Source organism: Notechis scutatus, chromosome 3 (assembly GCF_049901735.1).
Source record: "Notechis scutatus isolate UNSWTSFEM ecotype Mainland chromosome 3, rNotScu1.2, whole genome shotgun sequence".
In the NCBI taxonomy this organism is placed as follows: Eukaryota; Metazoa; Chordata; class Lepidosauria; order Squamata; family Elapidae; genus Notechis; species Notechis scutatus.
The window spans coordinates 70,474,784-70,498,390 of record NC_142011.1 but is presented as its reverse complement, the minus strand read 5'-3'; the positions used below and the strand labels follow the sequence as shown (position 1 = coordinate 70,498,390).

Sequence of the window (23,607 nt, the reverse complement as noted above, 5' to 3'; positions counted from 1 at the left end):
TTTTGATGAAAATCTTTACTTCACTGAAACTTTGGAATTGGTGTGATTTTTAGGGTTAGTGTCAAAAAGCTGACTTTTTCTGGGATCTGTTTAGAACTTTCATGTTATTTTGCTATTTTGTGGAATTTATGGTTACCATACTTGAATATAATATCATGTAATGGAGAAATGTATGCCTTAAGGGGAAATAATGACTGTTCCTGGTAATAGCCATTACGTAATAAAGCTTAGGATAACATTAATTCTTAGTTGACAAGCAGGATGAACTGGCTGGAGGAAAGTGAATGAACAATAAAAGCTATGGAAAAGTTTCTTGTCTGACTGGATTTCCTTGCTTAACTCCAAAAACGTCTGGGTGGCAATTCAGCAGAACAGGAAAATAGTTTTCAAAGGAACCCATTTCTGGCTAGGATGTTTGGTTTGGAAATCACATTTGACTCCTTCAGACACAACAGGATGTTGAACAAGCCAGTACAATTCTATTGTAACTGCTAAGGTACCTTAAGCCAAAAAGTGACAAAAAGTTTCTGTAACCTATACTCAGTGGAGACATTGTAGTGAAATCACCTTGTTTGCTTGTCAGAACACGGAGAACTTTTGCTCTTTACATCGATTTAAGGAAGAACTAACTTGAGTGTTAATTTTAATTTAAGTAAAGTATTAGTTCAAGTTCAAAAAACCAAACAAACAAACAAACCCCTCCCCCCCTCCCAAAAAAAATCCCAAAGTGAATTACAGAAGATATTGGTTAATGATATAACTTCTTTCTGTATGATAGTGCTACTATATTTCATCTTTAAAAATATTAAGAGAATTCACTATAGCTAGTCCCTTCATATTATCCTCTGTTAAATTACATAAGGCAACACATGATCCCTCAGGCCATTGTTTCAGAGATATTTCTTTATCAGATTCCTCAATGCCTTTAACAATGGCAGAGCTTCTAATTTACTGGAAAAAAATTCTTTAAAATTCAACAGATATTCAGAGATGGATCTGTCTTGAAAACAGCCAATGCTGAACTGTATAGCAGTCAAACCTCAGGAGTTGGCCACAGGGAATGTTTTACAACATTTTGTATTATGTCATAAAATACTTTATGGTATTTTTTATGTCATAAAATATTTCATAAAGTTTGCCAAATTTCAATTCCACATGAGTCCTGGATTTGGGATGCATTTTATAAGTTAATCCATTTTGAGATAGCTTGGTTCAAACATTTTTGCTGTATCATGAATATTTTGCCTAGTGAAAGATGACAGACATGAGAGTTTTAGTAGTTTATAGACAGAAGGAAAATTAGAAGCTGACGAAAAGTCTCTCAGTGGCTCAAGTAAAGGAAGCCTCTAAAGTCTAACCCTGATGCCTTAACCACAGCATCAAATGGCTCTGAAATGCTCACAGTTGACACTGACTGCTTCCTTGCAAAATGAAAAAAGTGAGAATAGAAAACCATGTCCTATCAGCTAATGGAGGAAAGTTGCTGCATCCTGTTTCTTTGCAAAACGTAAGTGGTTGGAGTAAGAGTTACTTTTTCCATTCTTGAAATCTCTGCTGCTTGCTGACTTTATTACCAGAAAAGAAACAATGGGGCCAAGCCAGAAACTGGCATATGTTTGGCTAACCTTGGCCCTTGCTAAGAACACATACTGGTCCAGTTGATGTGAAACAACACCATCACTGAAATGCTCTGCAGGTAGTCTTTTCAGAGTTTTGCAGAAGCATAATGTAGGATTTATGGCAAACAGATTGCCCTCTATTGACAAAATCTCCTTGTGCTGATGTTAGAAGGTGTTGGCATTATCCTCTCTCATTCAGTGGAATTTGGAAAAGGGATTATGTATAATGCTGCAGGTATGTTTTGAAAAAAGTGCAAAAGGCATTTGAAAAGGTGAGATTTATCTATCTGGTATGCTAAAGAGAGGAATCTCTGAGGAATTACCATGGCATTTTTAAAGGATACCTTTCCCTAAGACTTACTGGCAACAGATCAACATTATTAATTCTAAATTGGAACATTCCTGACAGATGAAAAAGAGAAAATTCAAATACCTGAGACTTCTCCACAGAAGCTGTGTGCTTGTCACACATTGGGCTGATTTCCATTCCCCTCTCCCGTTCTTTGTCCCCTTGCTGGAAAAACTCCTCCATAATTCTATCTGTCCACTGCCGATAGAGTTCAAGAGATTTGGTAGGATTACTTAAATCAGCACAATGGACCATATTTCGGAGAACCTGCAATGCAAAAATGATAACATGAAGACTCATATAATCATGTAAAAAACAGGGCAACATTTTGTTCTATATTTCTTGGTACTTTGAAAGCAGTTTCACATTAATGCACTTTTTGATTAAAGAGATTTGTTTTAGAAAATTTTATGAAATATATCTGAAGTACATTTTCATCAAGAGACATATTAAATTATTTGAAGGAAGATTAATTGTAGATATGCAGAATAAATTGTTACAAATTGTATTGGTCACCTGAATTATCCAAGCATAACTTCAAGCCAATTTAAGGTGTCTACCATTTTCTTTAAAAGAAAACTGCTTTGAATAGTTTTATTGTTCTCATGTCTTATTGTACAAGTCAACATAGGAGATTAATGAACTGGAGATAAACAGAAGATTTAAAGGTCTCTGTTTCAAGTGTTGGCACTGGCACTTCCTATTGAAAGTCAGAGTAATCTAGCGACAAATGATTAGGATTATGACTAGGCAGTTTAGGGTTACTTTCATCTCATCTCATCTCATCTCAGTGCTTATGGGCTAGTCAGTATTTCTCAGTTTTAGGTGAAGATAAAATAGTACCAGAAAACTATAATAAGGGATATAACAAATATATAATAAAATTAACCCAAATAAAAAATATAATGAAAAATAAGTACACGTAGCCTTCATTACTTTTATGAAGAATGTATGGTCCAGATTCAAGGAGGTTAGGCATATATAAAATGGTATCTGATTGTCCACTGAAGTCTATACAAAGTATTTACCTAGATATGTTTCTTTTGTCCTGGCAAATCTCGTTTAAACTGGAGGATTACCCGAAGTAATTCTTAGAACTTGTGTTCTGCTAGCTGCACTGTGAAGACAATTCTACCAATAGCCTTTTGTTGAGGACATAAAGACATTCTTCTTCACTCCAGATCTACTCTGAAAGAAAGCTTCCACCTTTCTTCCTTTGCTTTAAAAGTGACTTAAAAAAAAAGTTCCTGCCAGCAGAAACTATGTTAAAGGTTAAGTCAGTTGTAAACTCTGAGGGAACTTTAGGGTGAGAGCCTGCTTTGCTCCTATTGGACACATGAAGGCTATGGCAGGCTACTGATTTTCAGAACCGTTTGCTTTTTGGCATGGGAAAAGCAGAGCTAAAAAGACATTCCATCTTTGCAGCCAGCTGGTGGCAACAAACTTATGCATAAGGAAACCGCACCTCCAAATACAACTGCCCACTTCTTCAAAGCATCGTGCTTCCCTTGCCATCACTTCTCCAATTCCACCAAAGAATAATGCCATAGGATTGGAGAACTGATACAGAAGATCCATTTGCTCCCTCTTGGTTACAAAAAATAGTGGGAATACTAGGATTGCGGGAAAAGGTCTGTTTTCTCCCTGGCTTCTCTTGTCATCAGTGGCAGAAGTGAGGGGAGAGAAGCAATAAAAGATAGCTTTTTTAGTGCCAGAACTCTGACCCCACAGTGTTTAGCTACTAGCTCCAAAGAAAGTATTTTTCTCAGTCTCTATGTCTTCCCTCTACTTCTGGGGTTTTGAGTGTGGACAGAATCTCTGTTCTGCTTCAGGGTTGAGGCTTAGTACGGGTTGACATTGTACTTATTTCTTCTTTAAGCTGGTAGTTTTTTCTGCACAACAGCATTATAAGAGCCAAATTACTGTGGAAGAACCAAATTACTGTCACATTAACTAAGCATCAAAAGGGCCCCAAAGACATCTTGCCACACTAATGAAAAGATATAATTTAAAGATATTTGGGTCGGATTGTCATTCCAGGCTGGTACAAAATTCTTCAGTTTAATTTTTCACTATAGGATATTTTTATGAACAAAAGAGTAACCATTATCACACTAAGGGGATTTGCTTTTAATGATTAACTATTGCCATGTTAAAAATGGGAAATCTGTACCAGTGAGGTTACCATTAAACAGGAGAGCAACAAGTATCTTCTGCACTAAATATTGTCACCAAGTTAATTTCTCCTGTTCTGGAAATTGTACTCTGTGGCATGAATATATGAAGCACAAAGGATTAGAATCTGCATAACCATAAAATAAAAGGGATTCATAGAGAGAAGAAATCTGTTCAAACATTTGCACTGCTTTGTGTCCTATTTGATGATTTTAAACATCCTTTTAAATATTTTCCTGAAATGACATCTTAATATGCATCTTATTCTAAAAATATAGAGAGATTCAATTCAGGAAAATAATGAGATAAATGTTCCTGGTCTATTGCCATTAAATAGGCAACTAGATTAAATATTTAACTGAATTCCCTATTTTTAAGTAAAATATCCTTATTAACATTTCCCCATGCTGAGACCAATACTTAATCCATAGCATGTAAGGAACATGTTGTGTGAATTGCACAACATTTACCACACTATTAATCCAAGGGAATTCTAAATTGTAGATTGTATTCCTTATGCTGTAAGATCTTGTTTTCCTCCCAATAGTTTGGAGGAAAGAATTCAAGCCACTACAGACTATTAAATTCTTACATTGAGGAGTAATTTGTGTGATTATATTATTTACAATACACGAAAGTGCTTATTGGTTCACCCCCTAACAACAGTAGCAACATAGGCAGACATTTATACTGAGAGAGCCTCAGTACTATCCAGATGACTCCTTTTAAAATTCCCAATTTTCCCCCAATCCTCTTTCCTTTATTCAAACACTGCCTTATTCACTGCTATGTTAAAAGTGGCCTTCCTTAAAAGAAATATACATGTGCTACAGAAAGACTAGTTCCCTGCACCAGAGTAAGAATGTATCACATGGGAAGTTCATAGGTTGATTGAGAGGGAGGGAGAGGGAGGGAGAAAGAAGGTATGACAGCAAGAAAGCTTCCCAAACAGACCTGTATTCTATCAGTGTAGTTATCTAGCAGGAGGACTCCAGAACTTGTAACTTTTTTAGTTTCTACCATCGTCTTTAAATCTGCCAGAAGTGACATGTGCTTGGACATATCTGTTGCCAAGACCTACATGAAAGGAGAAAGATTGTTTTATTTTTTGTTTTTGGGAGCAAAGCGTCATTTTCTGTTTTAACAGCTAGAATGTTATACAGAATCACATTCTTACCATGTCTATCACCATTTTCCTGAGACTTTGACGTTGTTTCTTGGTCAGATTGTGGAAGATGTCACAATGCTCTTCTTGTAGAAGTTTAAAACCAACAGCAAGATGGTGGTTTTCCAAGACGGACTCATCATTGTACATTAAAGCAAGTTCAGAATCTAAATAAGAGAGTAGTGATATATTTAAAAGGACTCCACTAAATTCCATATATGATTTTATATCTAAGCAATGGCTTTTATAGCTAAGGTATCCTTCATTATACTTGAAATAATTTATTTTAAAAGAGAATGTAAATAAAATAAATGAAATAATTAAAAGAATTCTTTAAAATTATTAAAGAATTTTAAAAATAATTCAATGGTAGCTGAAATAAAAGGCCTCAGACCTAGAATTTATTAATTAAAAGTAATTTACCACAAAAGATAATTACAGTATCGCCTGTTTTATAAGATTTGACTACTTACATTATATACTAATGTAATTATGTAAAATATCCTTGCAAATAATGTTCTTTTCATTTATTCCAGCTAATAGGACACATCTTTTAAATTTTATTTAATTAACATTCCTTTTTAAAACATTTGAAAGATCAGATGAAAGATCTATATAAAATCTGGATTCAAACTGCACCCAGCATAAAGGAATCTCAAAATCAGTCCTCCCTTATTGCTAGCTTTCCAGCAGCCAGTATTCAAAAGCTTTTGGTATGAATTGTAAAATTTGGTTTATTAATCCATTAGGATACTCTCAACTCACTTCAGATAAACTCCCACGGTATAAGTTTAGTATAATTTTACTGATTATGTACTTGGTTAGTTTTGCTTGTTTCTGTGTACTATTATTAAGTAGGATGGAAATGTGGAAACTTTGTAATGTGCAGATGTGGCCTCTATTGATAAGTCAACTCTGATATTCTCAACTTCACTTCTTAATGAGTATTTTAGATTTTCTTTATTCTTAATAAGAGAGCATGAGACCCATTGTATGCAAATGTGCATGCACATTAAATGAGCACATAACTCACTTGTATTAATAAGGAACTGATTGGAGACACCAGGGTGATCTACATCATGAATTGCTGCTGCAAAAATTGCTGCCAAAATTTCTAAATCAGTGAATACAGCCTAGAAACAGAAAAGATCAACACATCGACTTCAATGATAAACATAGCTCATCAAGTATCTGTTAACTTATTAACACCCTCCATAGAAGAAAATGTGCAATTAAAACTGTACATAAAGAACTGAAATCTTTAAAAAAAAAATTATTAGCTACTGCCAATTCATTTGGCTATGTATCTGTGTTCTGATACTTATTTTTGTGGGGATGCAGTAATTCCAATACATCCTCAACAAAACAGTAAAAAAATAAGTTTTGCAACTCATGTCCAAGTATTTTTTTTAAATATCAAAAAATGCAGAATATTGCATAGGAGGCTATTAATACGATCTTATCTCAAAAGTGTAAACCCACATTCATATTCTTAGCAATAAACTTGAAATAAATAAATCTGAACTAAACAATACACCTTAATTAATGCAAATCTAGCTGTTATATTAATGAGATGACATAAAGACATATTAAGGAATATAAGATTCCATACTGAGAATAAGCAAAGGAACATTAAATAGGATACCACAGAAGATTTGCGAAATGGATGTCTACTTCTCATCACATCTTTGTAATCTTCTAAAATATTATGGGATTTTGTATACTGTCTTGTTCATTTCAAGCAATCTATGGACTTATATCAAGATGACAGATTACACTGTGAAATTCTATAAGCTCACCTATTTTATTTATGTAACAGGTTAGAAATTGGTTGATTGATGCCTTGTATGAAGGAACTTGCAGAAACAGTTGTACTGTGCCAGAGGTATCAAAGCAAATGAACGGTGCATGAAATTTTACTTATTTTTACAGTCAGTTTATTAATTAAAGCATAAGGCTATAACAAATCACCAAGTGCAAGTAAATTATTTTGGAAGTATTGTTTGTCAGGGGTGGAGGGAAACAACTTACATCCAAAGCTGGTGTGGACAGAAGAACATGAGTCGACTGGGCTACATCAGCTGCATGGAGACTATTATGGTAAGCTACATCTGTGTGGTAGTGGTCTTCCAAAGTCATCATGTAAGCTATAAAGGTATCTGATGAGATTTTGAATGTCTTCAGTAGATCTCTTTCCTGTACAGAGTAATAGAAATTGCAAATAGTCAGAGAAAGATTAAAAACCTTTATTGCTGAGAAAAGATGATATTAGTGCTGTTTTTAAGATATAGCAATTGGAAAATGAAAATAATAATAATAATAATAATAATAATAATAATAATAATAATAATAATAATAATAATAATAATAATAATACAATTACTAACCTGGAAAATAGCATACATAATGCAAGTGAGAGGTCTACTGTGTGAGTATCTTGCAACATTAAATATATTCAATCCCCATTTATTCAGATCTTCTAGCTCCTAAAGAATAAAATAAAAAATAATGACTGCATAATGCCATCACAAGGAGAATGGGGCCATAGGTAGATTATAATTGCATTTATTTAGAGATATCAAATCACTTTTTTCTTAAATCCTAAGAATACAAATTCTAACTACAATTAGAATTACAGTTATCCCAAAATATGACATATGAAAGAGAAATAATTTATTATATTAGTTTCTGAAAGTGTGACATTTCCCATCTCCCATTTTTTCTTATCCCTCCCATTGAAACTGTTTAATTGGGAGTTGATCTGTACCAGTTTCAGGGCTGGGATTGTTCAGAAATTAATTTGAAATCTTCCAGATAATTGTATCAATATATTTTTCCTCTTATCAATAGTTTCTAATGCTTTAGGATTAGAGCTTTCTTAAGAACATATTTGTCCTAAGCCACTTGCATTGTTATTTTCCAAAGCTGTATCTAAACCTTTGAGTAAAATTTTCCCCATCATAACACAGCAGAAAATTGCCAAGATCATTGGGGGAGGGATGGGGACATATTAAACTGTTCCTTTAGCAAAATTAATTTCAACAGTTTTATTTTCAGTAATTAGCAACATATTCTGTGGAGGAAGTTATTATTACCATTTCTGTCTTGCAAAGCAATCTCCTCAAAACAGATGGAAAAGTAAAAAGGATTTGTGGAGTATGACTAATATGTCTAGTTTACATATGTATTTGCATTCTTCCTTAAAAAAATACAAATATTATGAATCACACTGACCTTAGCTAAATGATCTTCCTTTTCTGTTTTCACACCAAATCTTGAAATACTAGTGTTATTCAAACTGGAACTGTGCATTAACTTTTTTACACCACTGATCTGTGTCATAACCTGTTGCTTCTTCTTTTTCTCTCTGTCCTTCTGTGTAGGAGAAGGAATCTCCACATCATTCTGCTTGTCTGTATTAAAAAAGGATAAAAATTAATGTCTTATACTTATTACACATTAGGTTAGATCCAAATAGATTATTTTGTACCTGGCAAGCTTTTGAAAATGGGCAGATACCAATATAGAATTTCAGAATTGTTTTCAAAATTGTCAGACACAGAATGAAGAAAGCATTCATTCCTTTGTTATTTTAAAATTAGATTTATATCCTGCTTTTTATTCAGAAACTAATCAGAACACTGACCACTCCCTTCACTTATTTTGCCCAATAATGTCAGGTAAGATAGGCTGAGAAACCATGACTAGCCGAAAACGATCCATGATTATCTGCTCTAAGCTAGAGTAAAATTTATTGATAAAACGATCTTTTGCCAAGCAAGCACTTCTCTACCCCTTCCAGAATCCTGGAAAGCATTAATAGTTGCTAAATAACAATCTTCCTGAATGCTTCTCTACTTGTAAATATTGTTATTAACAATAAAATTAATACTGTAAGGCACACAGAGTCATGGAAGTGAGATAGGCAGCTATATAAATTTAACAAATATTTACCTGCACTATTACGTTATAATTGATTCTGCATGTTACTGCCCAGGCTTATGGACACGTGGTTATGGTATGTACATCTGTAACATTGACATTGAAAAACCTTTCCTAGTTTTGTACTCTTGAGAGAGGACTTCAATTCCCAGCATTCCTTAGCCTCCATGGCCAGAGCTGAGAATTCTTGAAAGTCAGAGAGTTGAATTACTCTCAGCTGGAGAGCATGCAAATGAGGAAAGGTTATCAAAGAATTTGTTCCACCACATTTTGCCCTGTTAAGTTTATAGCTTCCTAGATAACTTCCAGTTTCCACAATCTCCTTCCCTGAAAAGAGATCCTTTCACTACCACGGAGATTGTTTCCTTAAAGATACTGAAATGTTGAGGTTGGCTTTGAGCGATGGTTTACTCAAAGAGTTTTTACAAGGAAATAAATCCAATGTTAATTAACATACCTAGGAAAGTATTCGAAATATATTCAGAGACTTGATTCCCTGATCGGCTCATTTCTGAAAGATGTGTCAGTTCCCGGTTTAACATTCTCTTGAACTGTTGATAATTAGAACATAAAAATTCAGGTTAAGACAGTCTGCTTACTGGTATATTAAAATCCATGTTAACTAGAACATAAACCAGACAACTAAACAAGACAGTCAGAAATACATGACACACAAATAAAAAAAAATATTTTCTAGTTGTCATACAATCATCCATTGTTATCTAAGTTTAAGGTTTAAAATGTCATTTAAAAACGGTAATTACACTTTTACATAACTCTGGAAAACTATTTAGATTTTATAGCAATTTTTTATTTCATACTTTTAGGTGTCCTTTAAAGACCTGTCATATGTCTGTCATTTTTCTACTTATAAAGGCAATTTCAACTTGCAGATATTTCTGACAGGAAGATTCTGTTAGTATCATGTTTATATAGTTTATATATATTGCTATTCAACATAAAACAATGCTGTCAGTTTGCATGTCACCCTATTAACATTTTATAGTTATTTGATTTTAATCCAGCATGAGTTTATTACTGATTAGCGATAAACCTGTTTTTTTGTTTATGATATATAGTAATACAAATCTGACGTATATAGAATCTGACGTATATAGGACAACTTGACTATTTCTTTTTTATTATTTAAACCCACCTTGATGTATCCCCAAGATACAGATAACAAATAGTCAGGCATTTTTGGAAGATTTTGCACAGCAAAACAAGAAATCTCCTATGCAGAATTTGCAGATCAGAAGGAGAAATCTCTCAATAGCAAGGAACAGCCTGGAGCCTTTGTCAGTGAAAGTCTAAAATTTCAGCAATCCTGGGTACTCGTGACTACACGTCAGCAAGCATTGCTTTCCAGCCTAGCATGAGGACTGTGGTGTTGGAAATTGCACATGTGCGTGCACACGCACACATACATGCACACATACAAATGATACGGGTGGCTGCATGAAGGAACCAGAAGTTCTAATCCAAATGTTTACAGCAAGTTAACTTAAAGCACCTTGATGTTTGTCAGGCTGAAGGGGTATCCCCTTCCAGAAAAAAATATGCAGTTGAACAGAGAGAGAGAGATTAAAAAAACAAAAATAGGAATAGCAATTGCTTTTCACAGATATTGCTGTCTTTAGCAACAGACTGTGCCAAGTGTCAAACAGAACCATGTCCTTTGAAGCAAGCTGCGTTACCACTAAAACGGGAGAGAATCCAAGATGAAATGATGATCGTCAATGATCGTTACTCTCTTTCCCTTTCCACCTTCAGCCATCAGGAAATTCCTAAGAGCACAGTTTGGGGGCACAAACGCTACTTTTCCTAATTAGCAGCCAGAGCTGTTTTATAACGTGACGATTTCCTCTCCCCCCCTCCTCCCCCCCAGGCCTGTCCCTTTCCCTTGTTAAGGGCTCCTATTCATCAGGTCAAGAGAACGCCATGGCAACGGGACCACGTGACCCGCCGGTCTCTCTCTCTCTCTCTCTCTCTCTTACTGGAAGGCTTCCCTCCCGATCCCCCGTATTGCAACGATGACGGCTCTGCCGAAGGAACCCCGCAAGCGGTGGAAACCAATTAGGAGCTAATTTCACAGTCTTAAAGAGCCAAAAAAAAAAAAAAAAAAAGTATTCCGGCTTAAAGTTTTTTATGGTAAAAAAAAAAAAGGGGGGGGGAGGTGTTGAGGGTTAATTAGCAGATCCGAACGGGATCTATAAAAGCTGCTTTCAGGAAATCATCTCCCCCCCACCTTACTGGAAAGCCAGTTAAAACCTTAATAATAGCAATAGCGCTAACAATGATATACCACTTCACAGTGCTTTACAGCCTTCTCTGAGTGGTTTTACAGAATCAGCATTTTGCCCCCAACAATCTGGCTCTTCATTTTATCCACTTCGGAAGGATGGAAGGCTGAGTCAACCTTGAGCCTGGTGAGATTCGAACTCCCAAATTGCAAGCAGTCGAAGTAACTTGCAGAAATGCATTCTAACCACTGGACTACCAGGGCTCTTTTAAAATCTTAATAATAATAATAAACACGGCACTCTAATTTAGGTCACAACATAATACATAGGAGCTCAGAACAGTTTAATGGGTCTGCATATATGTCCCCTTCTTCAGCTGCTACCTTAATTGCTCTTAGGCTAGCCTTTATTAACCATAGCCATAGATGAGCCCAGTTTCTTGCATCATTGCCTTGCCCAACAGCATGCCTTTCCCCTTTCAGAAATCAATGGAATGAATACCTCAGGGAGATCAAGTGATAGGACAGCCAACAGCATGATAGCAACAGTATGCCTGCTGCCTGTGTGGAATAAGCCTGGCCTCCTCCCTGATTATTTTTACATTATCCATCTCTGCTCCATGAAACTCCTGCCTTGAATAACAACAAAGTTTATCATAAAACGAAGGGGCCGAAATGATTCTAACCATTTTGTAAATGTGGTACTCAATTTCCTGCAGCTTTTATAGTCTGGAATGAGAATGACTCTTTGAAGCAAGGACTTTGGGCAACCCCAATATCTTTATTGCCTCATTTTAAGGCTCTCCTATTATCCAGCCCATGAAAGAGAGAAGGTAGATTATTTAAAAAAAACACAGCAAAGATTCTTTCTCTTTTTAAAATTAGTGTTTATCATCAAAATTTTAAAAAATAAAGATTCAGGTGTTTTAGCCACTGTTAAGGTAGATGTTGATGTGCAAAACAACCAGCTCCTTGTCTTCAAAACCAATAAGAAACTAGTACATGCAGAAATCAATGTATTGTTGTCAAAAGTTATACAGTACGAATAGCATGCAAATTACTGTATACCCAAATTGTCAATTATAAAGTGAGATTATACTATTCCAATTTGCTAAATGTTGGTTTCTAAAATTTGAAAAAGCTACTTAGGATGCTTGAGTAGGGTTTTATAAAATTCATTGTGGTAAGACCAACCCCCCTCCCCATTGTAAAGTATGACCACTCATTATTTAGAAGTTTGCTTCTTCCTAACCGCTAGAAACAATATTCCAATGAATCATAACACATAAAAGTTGGTGATGCTTCATCTTAGTCACAGAACTAAATAGGGGCATGTCAAATTTAATATTGCTTTTAGTTTTTATGGAGCTTCTATAAACAACTAGTCAAAAACCAGGAAATATTTTGATCTCAGAAATATCCACCAGAGACTGCTGATACAAGTGATTGTAGCCATCTGATCAGAACAAAGTCTTAAGCACCCTCCATCTAATGCTTATCTCATTTCACTTTGGCATATAAAGATATTATATGGTAGACTAATTACCTACTCTTTAATAGTTGGAAAATCAAGCCAATAAATATTTCAATACCAAAATTGTCTTGCTAATAGAAATTGTTGATATATTGCTAATGATGTAAAATTTTGGGAGTTAGATGGCCTCAATATTCAGTGAATGAATAAAAAATTCTAGAACAAATTATGATTTGTCAAAACAAACAAACCCACACACAAGGTGTCAGGATGTGATTTAGAAGAACATCCATGTTTAGTACCTTGGGTTATTACTCCTATTAACTCTGCTATGACCCATGTTTTCTGATAAAACATTTCTCTGAAGCAGCGAATATGGTACCATGGCTACCTTATGCTAATAGTGTACTATGTTAATAATGTTTCTGTTATTTTTATTTTTGTCTTAAAGATTGACTATGCAATGCTTTGAATTTTTAAGTACACCTGTAACCAAAATTTGAAATGCTAAAAGGCCAGGCACAGTCATTGTATTTATGTAACAGCTACATATAACTGTGAGGCTTTGAAATATAAACTGCAATATGCTTATAAAATATTACCTCTGGCAAGTTAAATGCTAAATGGACAGCTGCTTACAACGATAGATAAACTGAATAGGAACCCTTGGAATTGCCCGTTTGAATTTCTGCTTCAAAGAAGATACTATAGAAGCAGTCACATGAACAGAGGTAACTTCTGATCTGCGTCACTCTCCTCTAGCTCATGGAGGTTTACTGCCGAAAATGTCATAAGATATAGAGAGGAAAGGTGTAAATGATGCTCATCGTGAAGGTCAGAAATCCTAGCCGTGTGGGCACATGGGAGAATAACTTTCAGCTGATGAATCTCATTTAAGACTCACATCAAAGGACCGGTAGGCAAACTTTGAAGTATCCCAGAAATTTGGGGCAAAAATGCAGCCTAATATATTTAGTTTCATACTTGTAATCACAAAATAAAACGATGAGATATAAATGTTAAAAAAAATCTGAAAAGGAGACTGAAATTATTAAGAAGTTGTCTCTTTGGTTAAAACTTGATAAGGGAGAATTGCTTTTATTCATTTTTTTGAGAGCCTGGCTACCTACCTAGATCAGGGCTGTCAAACTTGCAGGCTGGATGCGTCACACACTGGCCACGCCCACACCCAGCTTAGCAAAGGGGATAAAGTCACATGTCATGTGATGATGCCATGATGACACGAGTTTGACGCCCCTGACCTAAATAATAAAAACTGACAAAGTTTTCTATGAAAACAGCATAAATGTTCCAAGTACCACTTAATACTCATTGATTTGCTGTACTCATAATATTGAGAGATAAGACGCTGAATTTCTCAGAGTAAATATGCGAGTTATATCCACATCTAGCTTTAAAGTCAAGAACTGCAACCTGAAAAGACTATTAAACAATGTAGGCGGGAGTAGTAAGGTCTGGAATTAAACTATAGTGCATATATAAAGTTGGGAACTGCACCTCCAGGCTGACAGAAAACATTTAACTGTTTTAGTGATTTTAGTATGCAGTAAAGATTCTTATCTTGACACTGAGCCTGACAATAACAGGTTCCTTCAGGATGTAGCAATTCAAAAGAAATCCAAATGAAAGCAGCTAATTGAATTCAGACAAGTGCTTACTTAACTGGTTCCACTGTTTTCAACATGATGGTAAATTTTTCAGCTTGTGCCACAATATTTGAAGGAACATCTTCCACTATATTCCTGCTCATATTTTATGAGAATTTTTGGGGTAGGGTGGGGAACCTGCTCTAGCTGTTCTCTCAGATGGTAGCTGCCTCCTTTTGAAAGGGCTTTTTGTTCAGTGATAAATGTTTGGCACTGGTTTAGTTATATTTTTGTAAAGCAAGCAAATACAGTTTCATTTTATTATTTCTTGACTAGGAATGCATTATTAACTTCCCTGGTACTATATATTAATTTATAATAATTTAATTAAAAAAATTAATAATTTAAACTTTATTTAATGGGAAGTAGTATACAAACATTATTTAGATAAATAATTTCTGTTTCCAGGGATTTTTGCCAGGAAAGGACCATATTTCACTGCCGTTATATAGTTCTGTGGAATAAAAAAACCAATTGACAGCTACCTATTTTTGATTATCAGGTGATAATCCTAATAAACGCCTATACATTGAGCAATGTCTTTTTCTCATATAAATGCACGAATGCTGTGAAGTGCATTCTTTTGTAAATTGGTAATAAAGCAAGGAAAATACTTTGGATTGAGTATTTTGCGTTGACAAATGCAGCACCATGTATTTAAAAGAATATGCAGGTTTGAATGATATTTATTCTTCATTTAAAATCAAACTACATTTTATATTTTTAATCAACAATGCTGAACATATGATGTATTGAAAGATTACACATCATGTTTCACATCTGATTAGACAACTCTAGAATTCTAAAACCTCTAAACAATGGTTGAAGTATATATAAAGCTGTAAAAACAGATTCTAGTTGTGTCAATTTCCTATTATACATGTTTTGAAACTACTATAAAATGATGACCTGATTAAGTTTGCCTGACATTGAGTCATTCAGCAGATTGATCTGCCTATTGTAACAGTGATTAAGTGTGATGGAGCCCTTGCTCTGGTTGTTGTTTTAAAAACACTGTGACTTTTTTTTTACTTTCAAATCTTTGGGTGTTACTATTTTAGATTTACACTAGAGCTAAGTAAAAGTTCATTTTTCATTGTTGTAGCCTTATTGATGTTTTTGCCAAGCTATCTACACACGATAGACTGCAACTTTGATTAAATCAGCCAGCACAGTCAGTGACTTGCTAGGAATTATTAAAGGTACAGATACAATATGTCAGGGAAGCAGCGATTTGGGGAAGCTAGTTTTATAGAAAAGAACTGATATGTATTTTTATGATTCAAACTGACATTTTGATAATGAGTGAATACAGTAAACTGAAATAGTTATAGTTAAGCAATTGCGCGATGGTGATCTTAAAAGATTCCAAGCAATATATAATATATTCTTATCTGCTATAGGCATTATTTGCTGACACTGTGATACTAAAATGATGCAAAGTACATTAAAACATCAAAAAATTGCCTTTATATACTTTTGTTGCACATTGCATGTAGGTATGTAAGTGATGGAGTTTTGTATCATGCCTATCTCCTCTCTTGCTCATTTTTGCACATGTTGAGAAATAATTGGTTCAGATGTAAAAAATCCACCCAACATGATTCTCCAAATAAAAAGGAGGATTTATTTTCTTCATAATCTTAAACTAGTATGTTGTTTGGAAACATTTCTAGAATTCTATATCCCTTGCTCGGCTTATATAGAGTGTATATCCCCCATAGTTCAATTTCCAGGTGGTTTTGGAGTTCTTTTTGAAGAAATTAAACTTGGCTGTATCTGTTATACCTAAGGGGCAAAGTATCATCTGCTAAAATAATTGAGGAATTTATTAATGAAAAAGGCAGATTCACAATCTATTTGGTGTGGTTGATTAGTATAGGGCAAAGTACCACTGGATGTGAACAATTCAAATAGCAAAACTCTTAACGACTACAATTGAAATCATATTTGCCTAATCTCCTTATAGAAAGTATAAAATTACAACTGTGGGCTAGTTTCAAAGTCCTTTTCCTCCTAACCTCATGAAATCACAATCTAATTGTTATTTCATCTAGAATAAATTAATTTATACATGAAAATCTTGAATTTGTTTTGTATAAAATCCCATTTAAACTTAGATAGGACTTCATTTGTGCAAAAATATATCTTAGTTGTATTTACTGGGTACATTCCATTAGCATTAGGTTTAAAATCTTCCAAGTAAATAAATATTGTTAGGAACAGATTGTTAAAAACATCGTGATATTTGTTCAGTGTGGATGCAGATCTAAAGATCTTTTATGCATGGATGTCTCACCAGGAGCTAATCTCATTTTCAAGATTTTCCCTATTAAACAAATCCTAGGGCAGGGGTCCCCAACCACCGGTCCCCGGACCGGTACCGGTCCGTGGAACAAATCCTACCGGGCCACTGGTTTGCTGGCGCCGCCATCTTGTTTTGATGAAAAAGTGCTTCCGGTGAGCTTTTTACCCGGAAAAGCTAACGGAAGCACTTTTTCATCAAAACAAGATGGCGGCGCCCAGCTGATGCCGGTACCGGGCCGCGGCATTAAAAAGGTTGGGGACCACTGTCCTAGGGCACCACTGATTGCAGCATTTCTTTCTAACAAAAGTCAACACCTATTTACACAATACACATTTATTTCAAAATAGCACTTTTCCCTTTTCAGTACAGGTTCGTCAAGCCCTCTTCAGTAATTTATAATTACATCAAAATAACTTGCAAAACAAAAAATATGTCTTGGGTTGGAGGCATTTGCGTCAGAAGGGTTAAGTAAAGATTTTCCAGTTTTCCATGAAGAGTCAGTAAGTCCAGCCCCTTCCATGGAAGCCACTTACAGCAGTTGCTATTTCTTACCTCAACCATCTACATAGAGTGGTGTTTATGAGAACTGTTCTAAACTCCTCAACAAAAGATAATATATAAATCTAACTATTAGTGTAGTTTATATAGCACGTGTGGACCTACAGATGAAATAGATAATAGATAATGGCCATATAAAAATGTAAATGTATGTAATGTACACACCATAGTCTCTGTTCTAGTGTTTCCATTTTTTGTACTTATCCTAACTTATTTTTGTATTATCCCAACAAAGCCAGAATATGCACAAGCAGCTTTAATTACATAAAAGTTCTTTAATCTCACTTTTTTTCTTTTCCACAGATTTGGGAACTATCTGTAAATCTGTACTTCACAAGATCTTCCCATTATATGCATGTTTGAATTATGGTTAATTGCTCCTTTAGGATGAATAAGCCCCTTTTGGTCCATGGTTTAAAACTGGCTTATGATGTAATTAGCCAGGATTTCTGCACTGCATGCAGAAATCTAAATGTTGTGCTACTCTTTGAAAACATAATAGTAATTCCTTTATTACTTATGCAAACACAAGACTGGAAGGAAAAGCACTTTTGAGCTTACATAGATTGGCTAATTATGTTATAGTTATAACTTTGGGCAGAATGTTTTCTAAATATCAAGATCGTGCAAACGGTTCTGAAATAAAAACACGATGCCCATTTTGCTTATGTTCCAGTCAGGATGAAGCCTTACTGATTTCAGTGAAGCTAAACTTTTTAAAATTATTTTAATTTATTACTCTTGGTCTTAATAATGTTTAGCCTTTATAATAACACATGCCTTTTGTTTTATCACTATGAAAATAATATGAAAGTAAGATTTATTAGTCTCTTGAACTTACTTAACTTTTTGAATTGATCATCATAAAGTAAATTAAAATAAGATACATTTTTCCTTTATAATGATTTCCAGGAGCTAGACCAAGATGGAAAGGCATGGGTTTATTAAATTAATTTTAGGCAGTAAGATATTTAAAAGAAAAGGAGCAAAAGTCCTTCCCTGACTTCCTCCCTTTATGGTTAATTCTGGGGTGAAAAAGTGTAATATCATGCAAAGAGATTAAAGTGGAGTACCAACATGTATATACTCGTGCTTTGTTTCATGCCACTTTAACAAAATATAACAAAATAGTATGTAGTTACATACAACCTATTTTAGCTCTTATACACATTTTTCTTCCACTATTGTTTTAGAAGAAAACTAGATATTTTTAGATGGAATTTGCTATATTGTATGGACGTTTGGGCCAATGTCAAGTGTAATAGCAGTAGGAATCTTGTCAGAATAAAACCTTTCTTTTCCAGGATGAGTTTGCTTCTCTAAAAACAAAGGGAGAACTTAGTACTCTTTTAATTTAGTACCTGCCTTTAAATATATATCTTATAAAAAGAGATACAGGTACAAAGACCTATATAAAAATTCATATGATGTGGAAACACAATGCAGGAAAACGTGCAGGAGAAGTTGGCATTGGCTGATGGTATGTTTGGGAAATCTTAGTTCTACTTAATGCTTTATTTGGCCCGATAATCCAGTTTAAACAAAGGATAATAAATAGTACAGAGCTACAGACAAGTTATGCACGAATGCACATGACTAAATTCTTGCTCAAGATCAACAATATTTTAAAAACACACATTTCCTTGAATATCACCTTACAATCTAACAATCCTTTTGGCAAGGACCAAAAGTGTTTCTTCTGTTGCTAATATTTTCCAAATGGTTTTTCAGGCAATCAGTAAGTGTACATTTTATATAAGGAAATACTGATAATGGGCCATAATAATTAAATCATCAATAATAGACCATAATAATTAAATTACTAGTTACTTCCCAGCTCACATATTTTTCTTTCTCTTGTCCTGAATTGTTCTATTCATATATCATGAAAAACAAGCCTCCTCTGAATCAAGCTTGATTCTTGTGGTACTTTATGCATAATATCCATTTGGTATTCTTGACAAGAGTGAAATAGTTTGCCATTGCCTTCTTCCAAGATTTCTTTTTTGTTTTGCTTCCCAGTCTGACCCACAGCCCTGGGTCTCCCATCTACCAGGTCCAACTCTGCAACCAGGCGCTCCCACCTATTAAAACCATCTTTCATACACACACACATGCACACACACATATCATGTGGAAAAGCTGACCTGTTGAAAATATGGTACTTTAAATGCAGACAAACAAGAGTCATATTCAACATGTGGGTATTTATGAAATAAGTAAGATATGACAAAACTCTTTCAACCTATTTGTGAAGAGGAGGAATGGTATCTAAACATCTCTATGACAAGAATACAAATGGTTAATTTATTCAATCATATCCATTCCAGAAGTTTCGGCATTCTGACTTTCTTGACTATGTTATCCCATGTTTATTGTGCTAATTTACAACACCCTTTGATAGGAACCCTGAGTTTGGTTGGCTGGAGGAAATTTTAGGACACAATTTGATCTTTCTGCATCCTATTTCAAAGACATGTTTAGTGGTTGTTCTGTCTTTTAGAAAACAGCTTAAAATAACCAATTAGCAGCCTGTGGGCTATGTATCCGTTTTATCAGACAACCATTATTTCACAGTGATGGTAGATATCCTCCATCATTCACATTTTAGGATATTAAAGTGACCAGTGGGGTTACTGTTAAATGAGGTTACGGGAGTTTTATTTTGGTAAGTGACACATGAAAAGAATATTCTGAAAGGTATCAGGTGACAAAAAGGGTAAAGTTCTTAAGGATAAGGACAAAACCAGTAAATTGAAAGGACAGTTTGATGAGATCTAAGATATTTATGCATAAAGAATAAAGCCCAGTAATAAAGGACCTTGGACCTATTCATGTATGAGTAAATAACAATAGTAAAGCAAAAATTATGGATTTTATAAAAGTGCTCAATTTCTTTAATATACAGTATATAACTATTGAATCCAGCAAATATCAGAGTGGGTTACATGCAAAGCAACTAATGAAACATCAGCAATTCTTTTTCTGACACTCCTTTAGTTCATTTTTTGGTAGCAAGCAGTCATTTAATCATACCAATAGCAATTGTTAAATTGTGTTCAGTATCTTAAATCAGTATTTTTTGGATTGGTTTGGGGATTTCTGAGAATCAAAGACTACACATTGTAAAGATGCTGAGATTGAGAAACACGATCTCAAATAGACCCAAATATTTGCACAATTCACTTCTTTGAATAAGAAACAACATGCTTTCTTATTCTACCTGAAAACTAAGTGATGAGGTTCAGAGGTTATCACATTAAATGTTTCTCAGACTCAATATAAAATAAGTCTTCACATTGTAACATCAAATTTAAAATTAATTAAATAAAATAAGAATGTTAAGCACCTTCATACTTGCAAGCATTAAATTTCTCTAGCACAAATTCATTTGAGATTTATCATATGTTTATTGTGCTTTTTATAAAACTGTGGGTAATTCTGAGTCAACTCTTTATTAATCTTTCTTTTCTAGAAACATTTCTTTGCTTGGGCCACAGTTCCTAAGGACAAATGGCAATCAACAAAAAGGGAATCCCAAAGAATTCTATGATTCACAGCTGTTAAAGCCCCCTTTTAAGAAACAAAGAAAATGGAAGCAGCAGGTTGACTGCCAGCACTTAATCCAAGTAAATCTTTTGGAGACATATGACTATTTTGTAATGCAGATTAAACAAAGGAAATTACAGTAAACTCAAAAGCAAGAACAGCTTGGCACACCTTAAGCAAACATCACGTACCAAGTGAGCTAGATTCAGTCTTGGCAGATTCTCATCAGGTCCCCCCATTTCTCAATATGGACATTGTGCAATGAAGCACATAGGCAAGGGGCAAACAGCCAGGAATTACCTCCAAAGTTTACATTAGAGTACTCATGTTTGGTTTATTTAGCCTCCTAAAACCAAGACGTGAGTGTCCTATGTGCCTGAAAACTCTTTAAAAGGAGTGTAGTGAAAGTTTTGTATACATCAATAGATTTTAGTTTACAGATAAGGAGGACAATGGTCTAGTATGTGACATTGCTAACAAAGGAGAGGAGGTATAATGAGACATTTCGGAAAGTGCCTACGTGATGGAAGGATGCATCTCCCTTGGGGTCATTTGAGTGACTCCAAAAATCTCAGCCTGTCCAATTCTGTGACTGCTGTTGCTCCCCTTACATCAGTCATGCCATAGATAGACTCAAGTGTGGAAAAAGAAGCTTTGTAAATTCTTCAGTCATAAACATAATATGCAGTATAATTACCTAAGTAAAAGCAAACTGATATTAAAGCCTTCAACATTATAAAAAAAATTGTCCAGGAGAACTAAAAATATGCTGTCCTGGCAAGTTGAGGTCCTAATTTTATAACAAAAAATGTTTAACAGGAACATATTTTAAATTCACTAATCTCAAATACTTTGGCCACCTAATGAGAAGGAAGGATTCACTGGAGAAGGGCCTAATGCTGGGAAAAATTGAAGGCAATAGAAGAAGGGGACGACAGAGAATGAGGTAGCTAGATGGAGTCACTGGAAGCAGTAGGCATGAGCTTAAATGGACTCCAGAAGATGGTAGAGGACTGGAAGGCCTGGAGGAACGTTGTTCATGGGGTGGTGATGGGTCAGTCCCGACTTCGCAACTAACAACAACAACAATCTCAGTTGTATATAAAGTCATATTAAAACATGGAATTACAAACTGTTCATACTAGCAGACAGATAAATATGTTGGGAGTATTATTTGGTCCATTGTTTTGTCTATTTAAGAGGCCATGCTATATAATCACAAAGTTGCAAGTCACAAATACCTATTATTATTCCTTAATATAGTTATCATATAGATTAATGCTTACTAATTATCTAGAAATACCTAGAATCTTATAACATGAGGATGCATTCAATCTCTGTCTGTTTTTACAGAGACCATGGTTATATCAAAAGTAGATTTATCTGCCCAATGAATAAAATAAATTATTATTTGATCTACACCTATGATAAGAGATGGCTAAGTATGGATAGGATTCAGAAATGAGCATAATGAATATTAATTCAAATTAGCGATTGGAAATTTTGGCAGTGTAGAAACTATATCAGAAAAACATCATGAAATTGTAGGGCTAGCAACAGCAAATTTCTAATTGATATCATGTGTTTGAATAGAACTGAAAAGATTTAATGTCAAACCCCGGGTATTGATGTGCTGTATTTGTGGTTGTTGAGGATGTTTGGTTTTTTGCATCTTCACAATTCTTTTATTTAAAAGTTTCTCTGAATTTCTCTCCTCCTGCATAGCAGAGAATAAATTCGTCGTATTTCTAAGTAATTGTTTTACTTAAACCCTTTCAGCTTGTTTACTGAAAGAAAGGAAAAAACCCTGAAATATTTTCATGTAGGATCTCTTGGCTTTTATCAATATGAAGAATCATTTTTTGGGAAGCAATTCTGAAAAGCGATTCAAAACCAATCTTTCCTCTGTTGTCTCCTGTTTTTGCAATGCTGTACTTTTAAAACTACGTCTGTCAGGAAGGAGACAGGAAATTCGAGTCACACTTACAACAGCTGTGCCATGCCCACTATCATTCTGAAATGACGTAGTTTGGGCTTCAGTGGCACGGAGCCAGGAACTTAGCAATAGCAGAGGTCAGGAAGATAGGTCACTGTTTTTACAGCCCTCACACTTGGAATCCTGCAGGATCTACTTGCTGCCTTCCTTTCTCTTCTGTTTTTCTGTTCTTTACTATGGGGAGCTAGAAACATCCTGTTTTCAAAACATTTGATTGTTTTGCAATTTGCAAATTTCTGTGCAGAAGTCTTTGACGGAAGGAAGACAGATTATTCAGATACTTCACAGATGTGGGAAATTTGACAATAACTCAGCATATTTCAAAAGGCTTCTTGGGTTCTGAAAAGTTCAATTTGCTCTTTATTTTCAGCTGTAAGCATTACCTTTTCAAATGGTTTTTCAAAAATTGCAACACAGAATAAACATGACAAAGTAGAGACAAAATGAGAAGGGCAATGTAATCTCATTTCATATACAGTATATATGTAGGAAAAGTAAAATTGGGACTATGCAATTTTTTTATATGGGGGTTTTTTTAAATCTATTTTTAATTTTATTTGTAC

At 34.6% G+C, this 23,607-nt stretch overlaps 1 protein-coding gene across 4 annotated transcripts in view; it reads right to left on the bottom strand.

Moving 5' to 3' along the window:
- PDE4B (phosphodiesterase 4B) overlaps positions 1-23,607 on the bottom strand; it is a 233,322-nt gene that overhangs the window by 3,979 nt on the left and 205,736 nt on the right. For 3 of the 4 annotated variants that reach the window (XM_026665988.2, XM_026665990.2, XM_026665991.2), the window contains 8 exons: positions 9,708-9,801; positions 8,543-8,721; positions 7,696-7,794; positions 7,340-7,504; positions 6,342-6,441; positions 5,321-5,475; positions 5,098-5,220; positions 2,053-2,235 (listed from right to left, as the gene is read on the bottom strand). In XM_026665988.2, the coding sequence (XP_026521773.1) occupies positions 2,053-2,235; positions 5,098-5,220; positions 5,321-5,475; positions 6,342-6,441; positions 7,340-7,504; positions 7,696-7,794; positions 8,543-8,721; positions 9,708-9,801 (1,098 nt within the window). Of the gene's footprint in view, positions 1-2,052; positions 2,236-5,097; positions 5,221-5,320; positions 5,476-6,341; positions 6,442-7,339; positions 7,505-7,695; positions 7,795-8,542; positions 8,722-9,707; positions 9,802-10,406; positions 10,941-23,607 lie in introns of those variants that run through there. The other variant, XM_087960421.1, reaches the window with a different exon arrangement.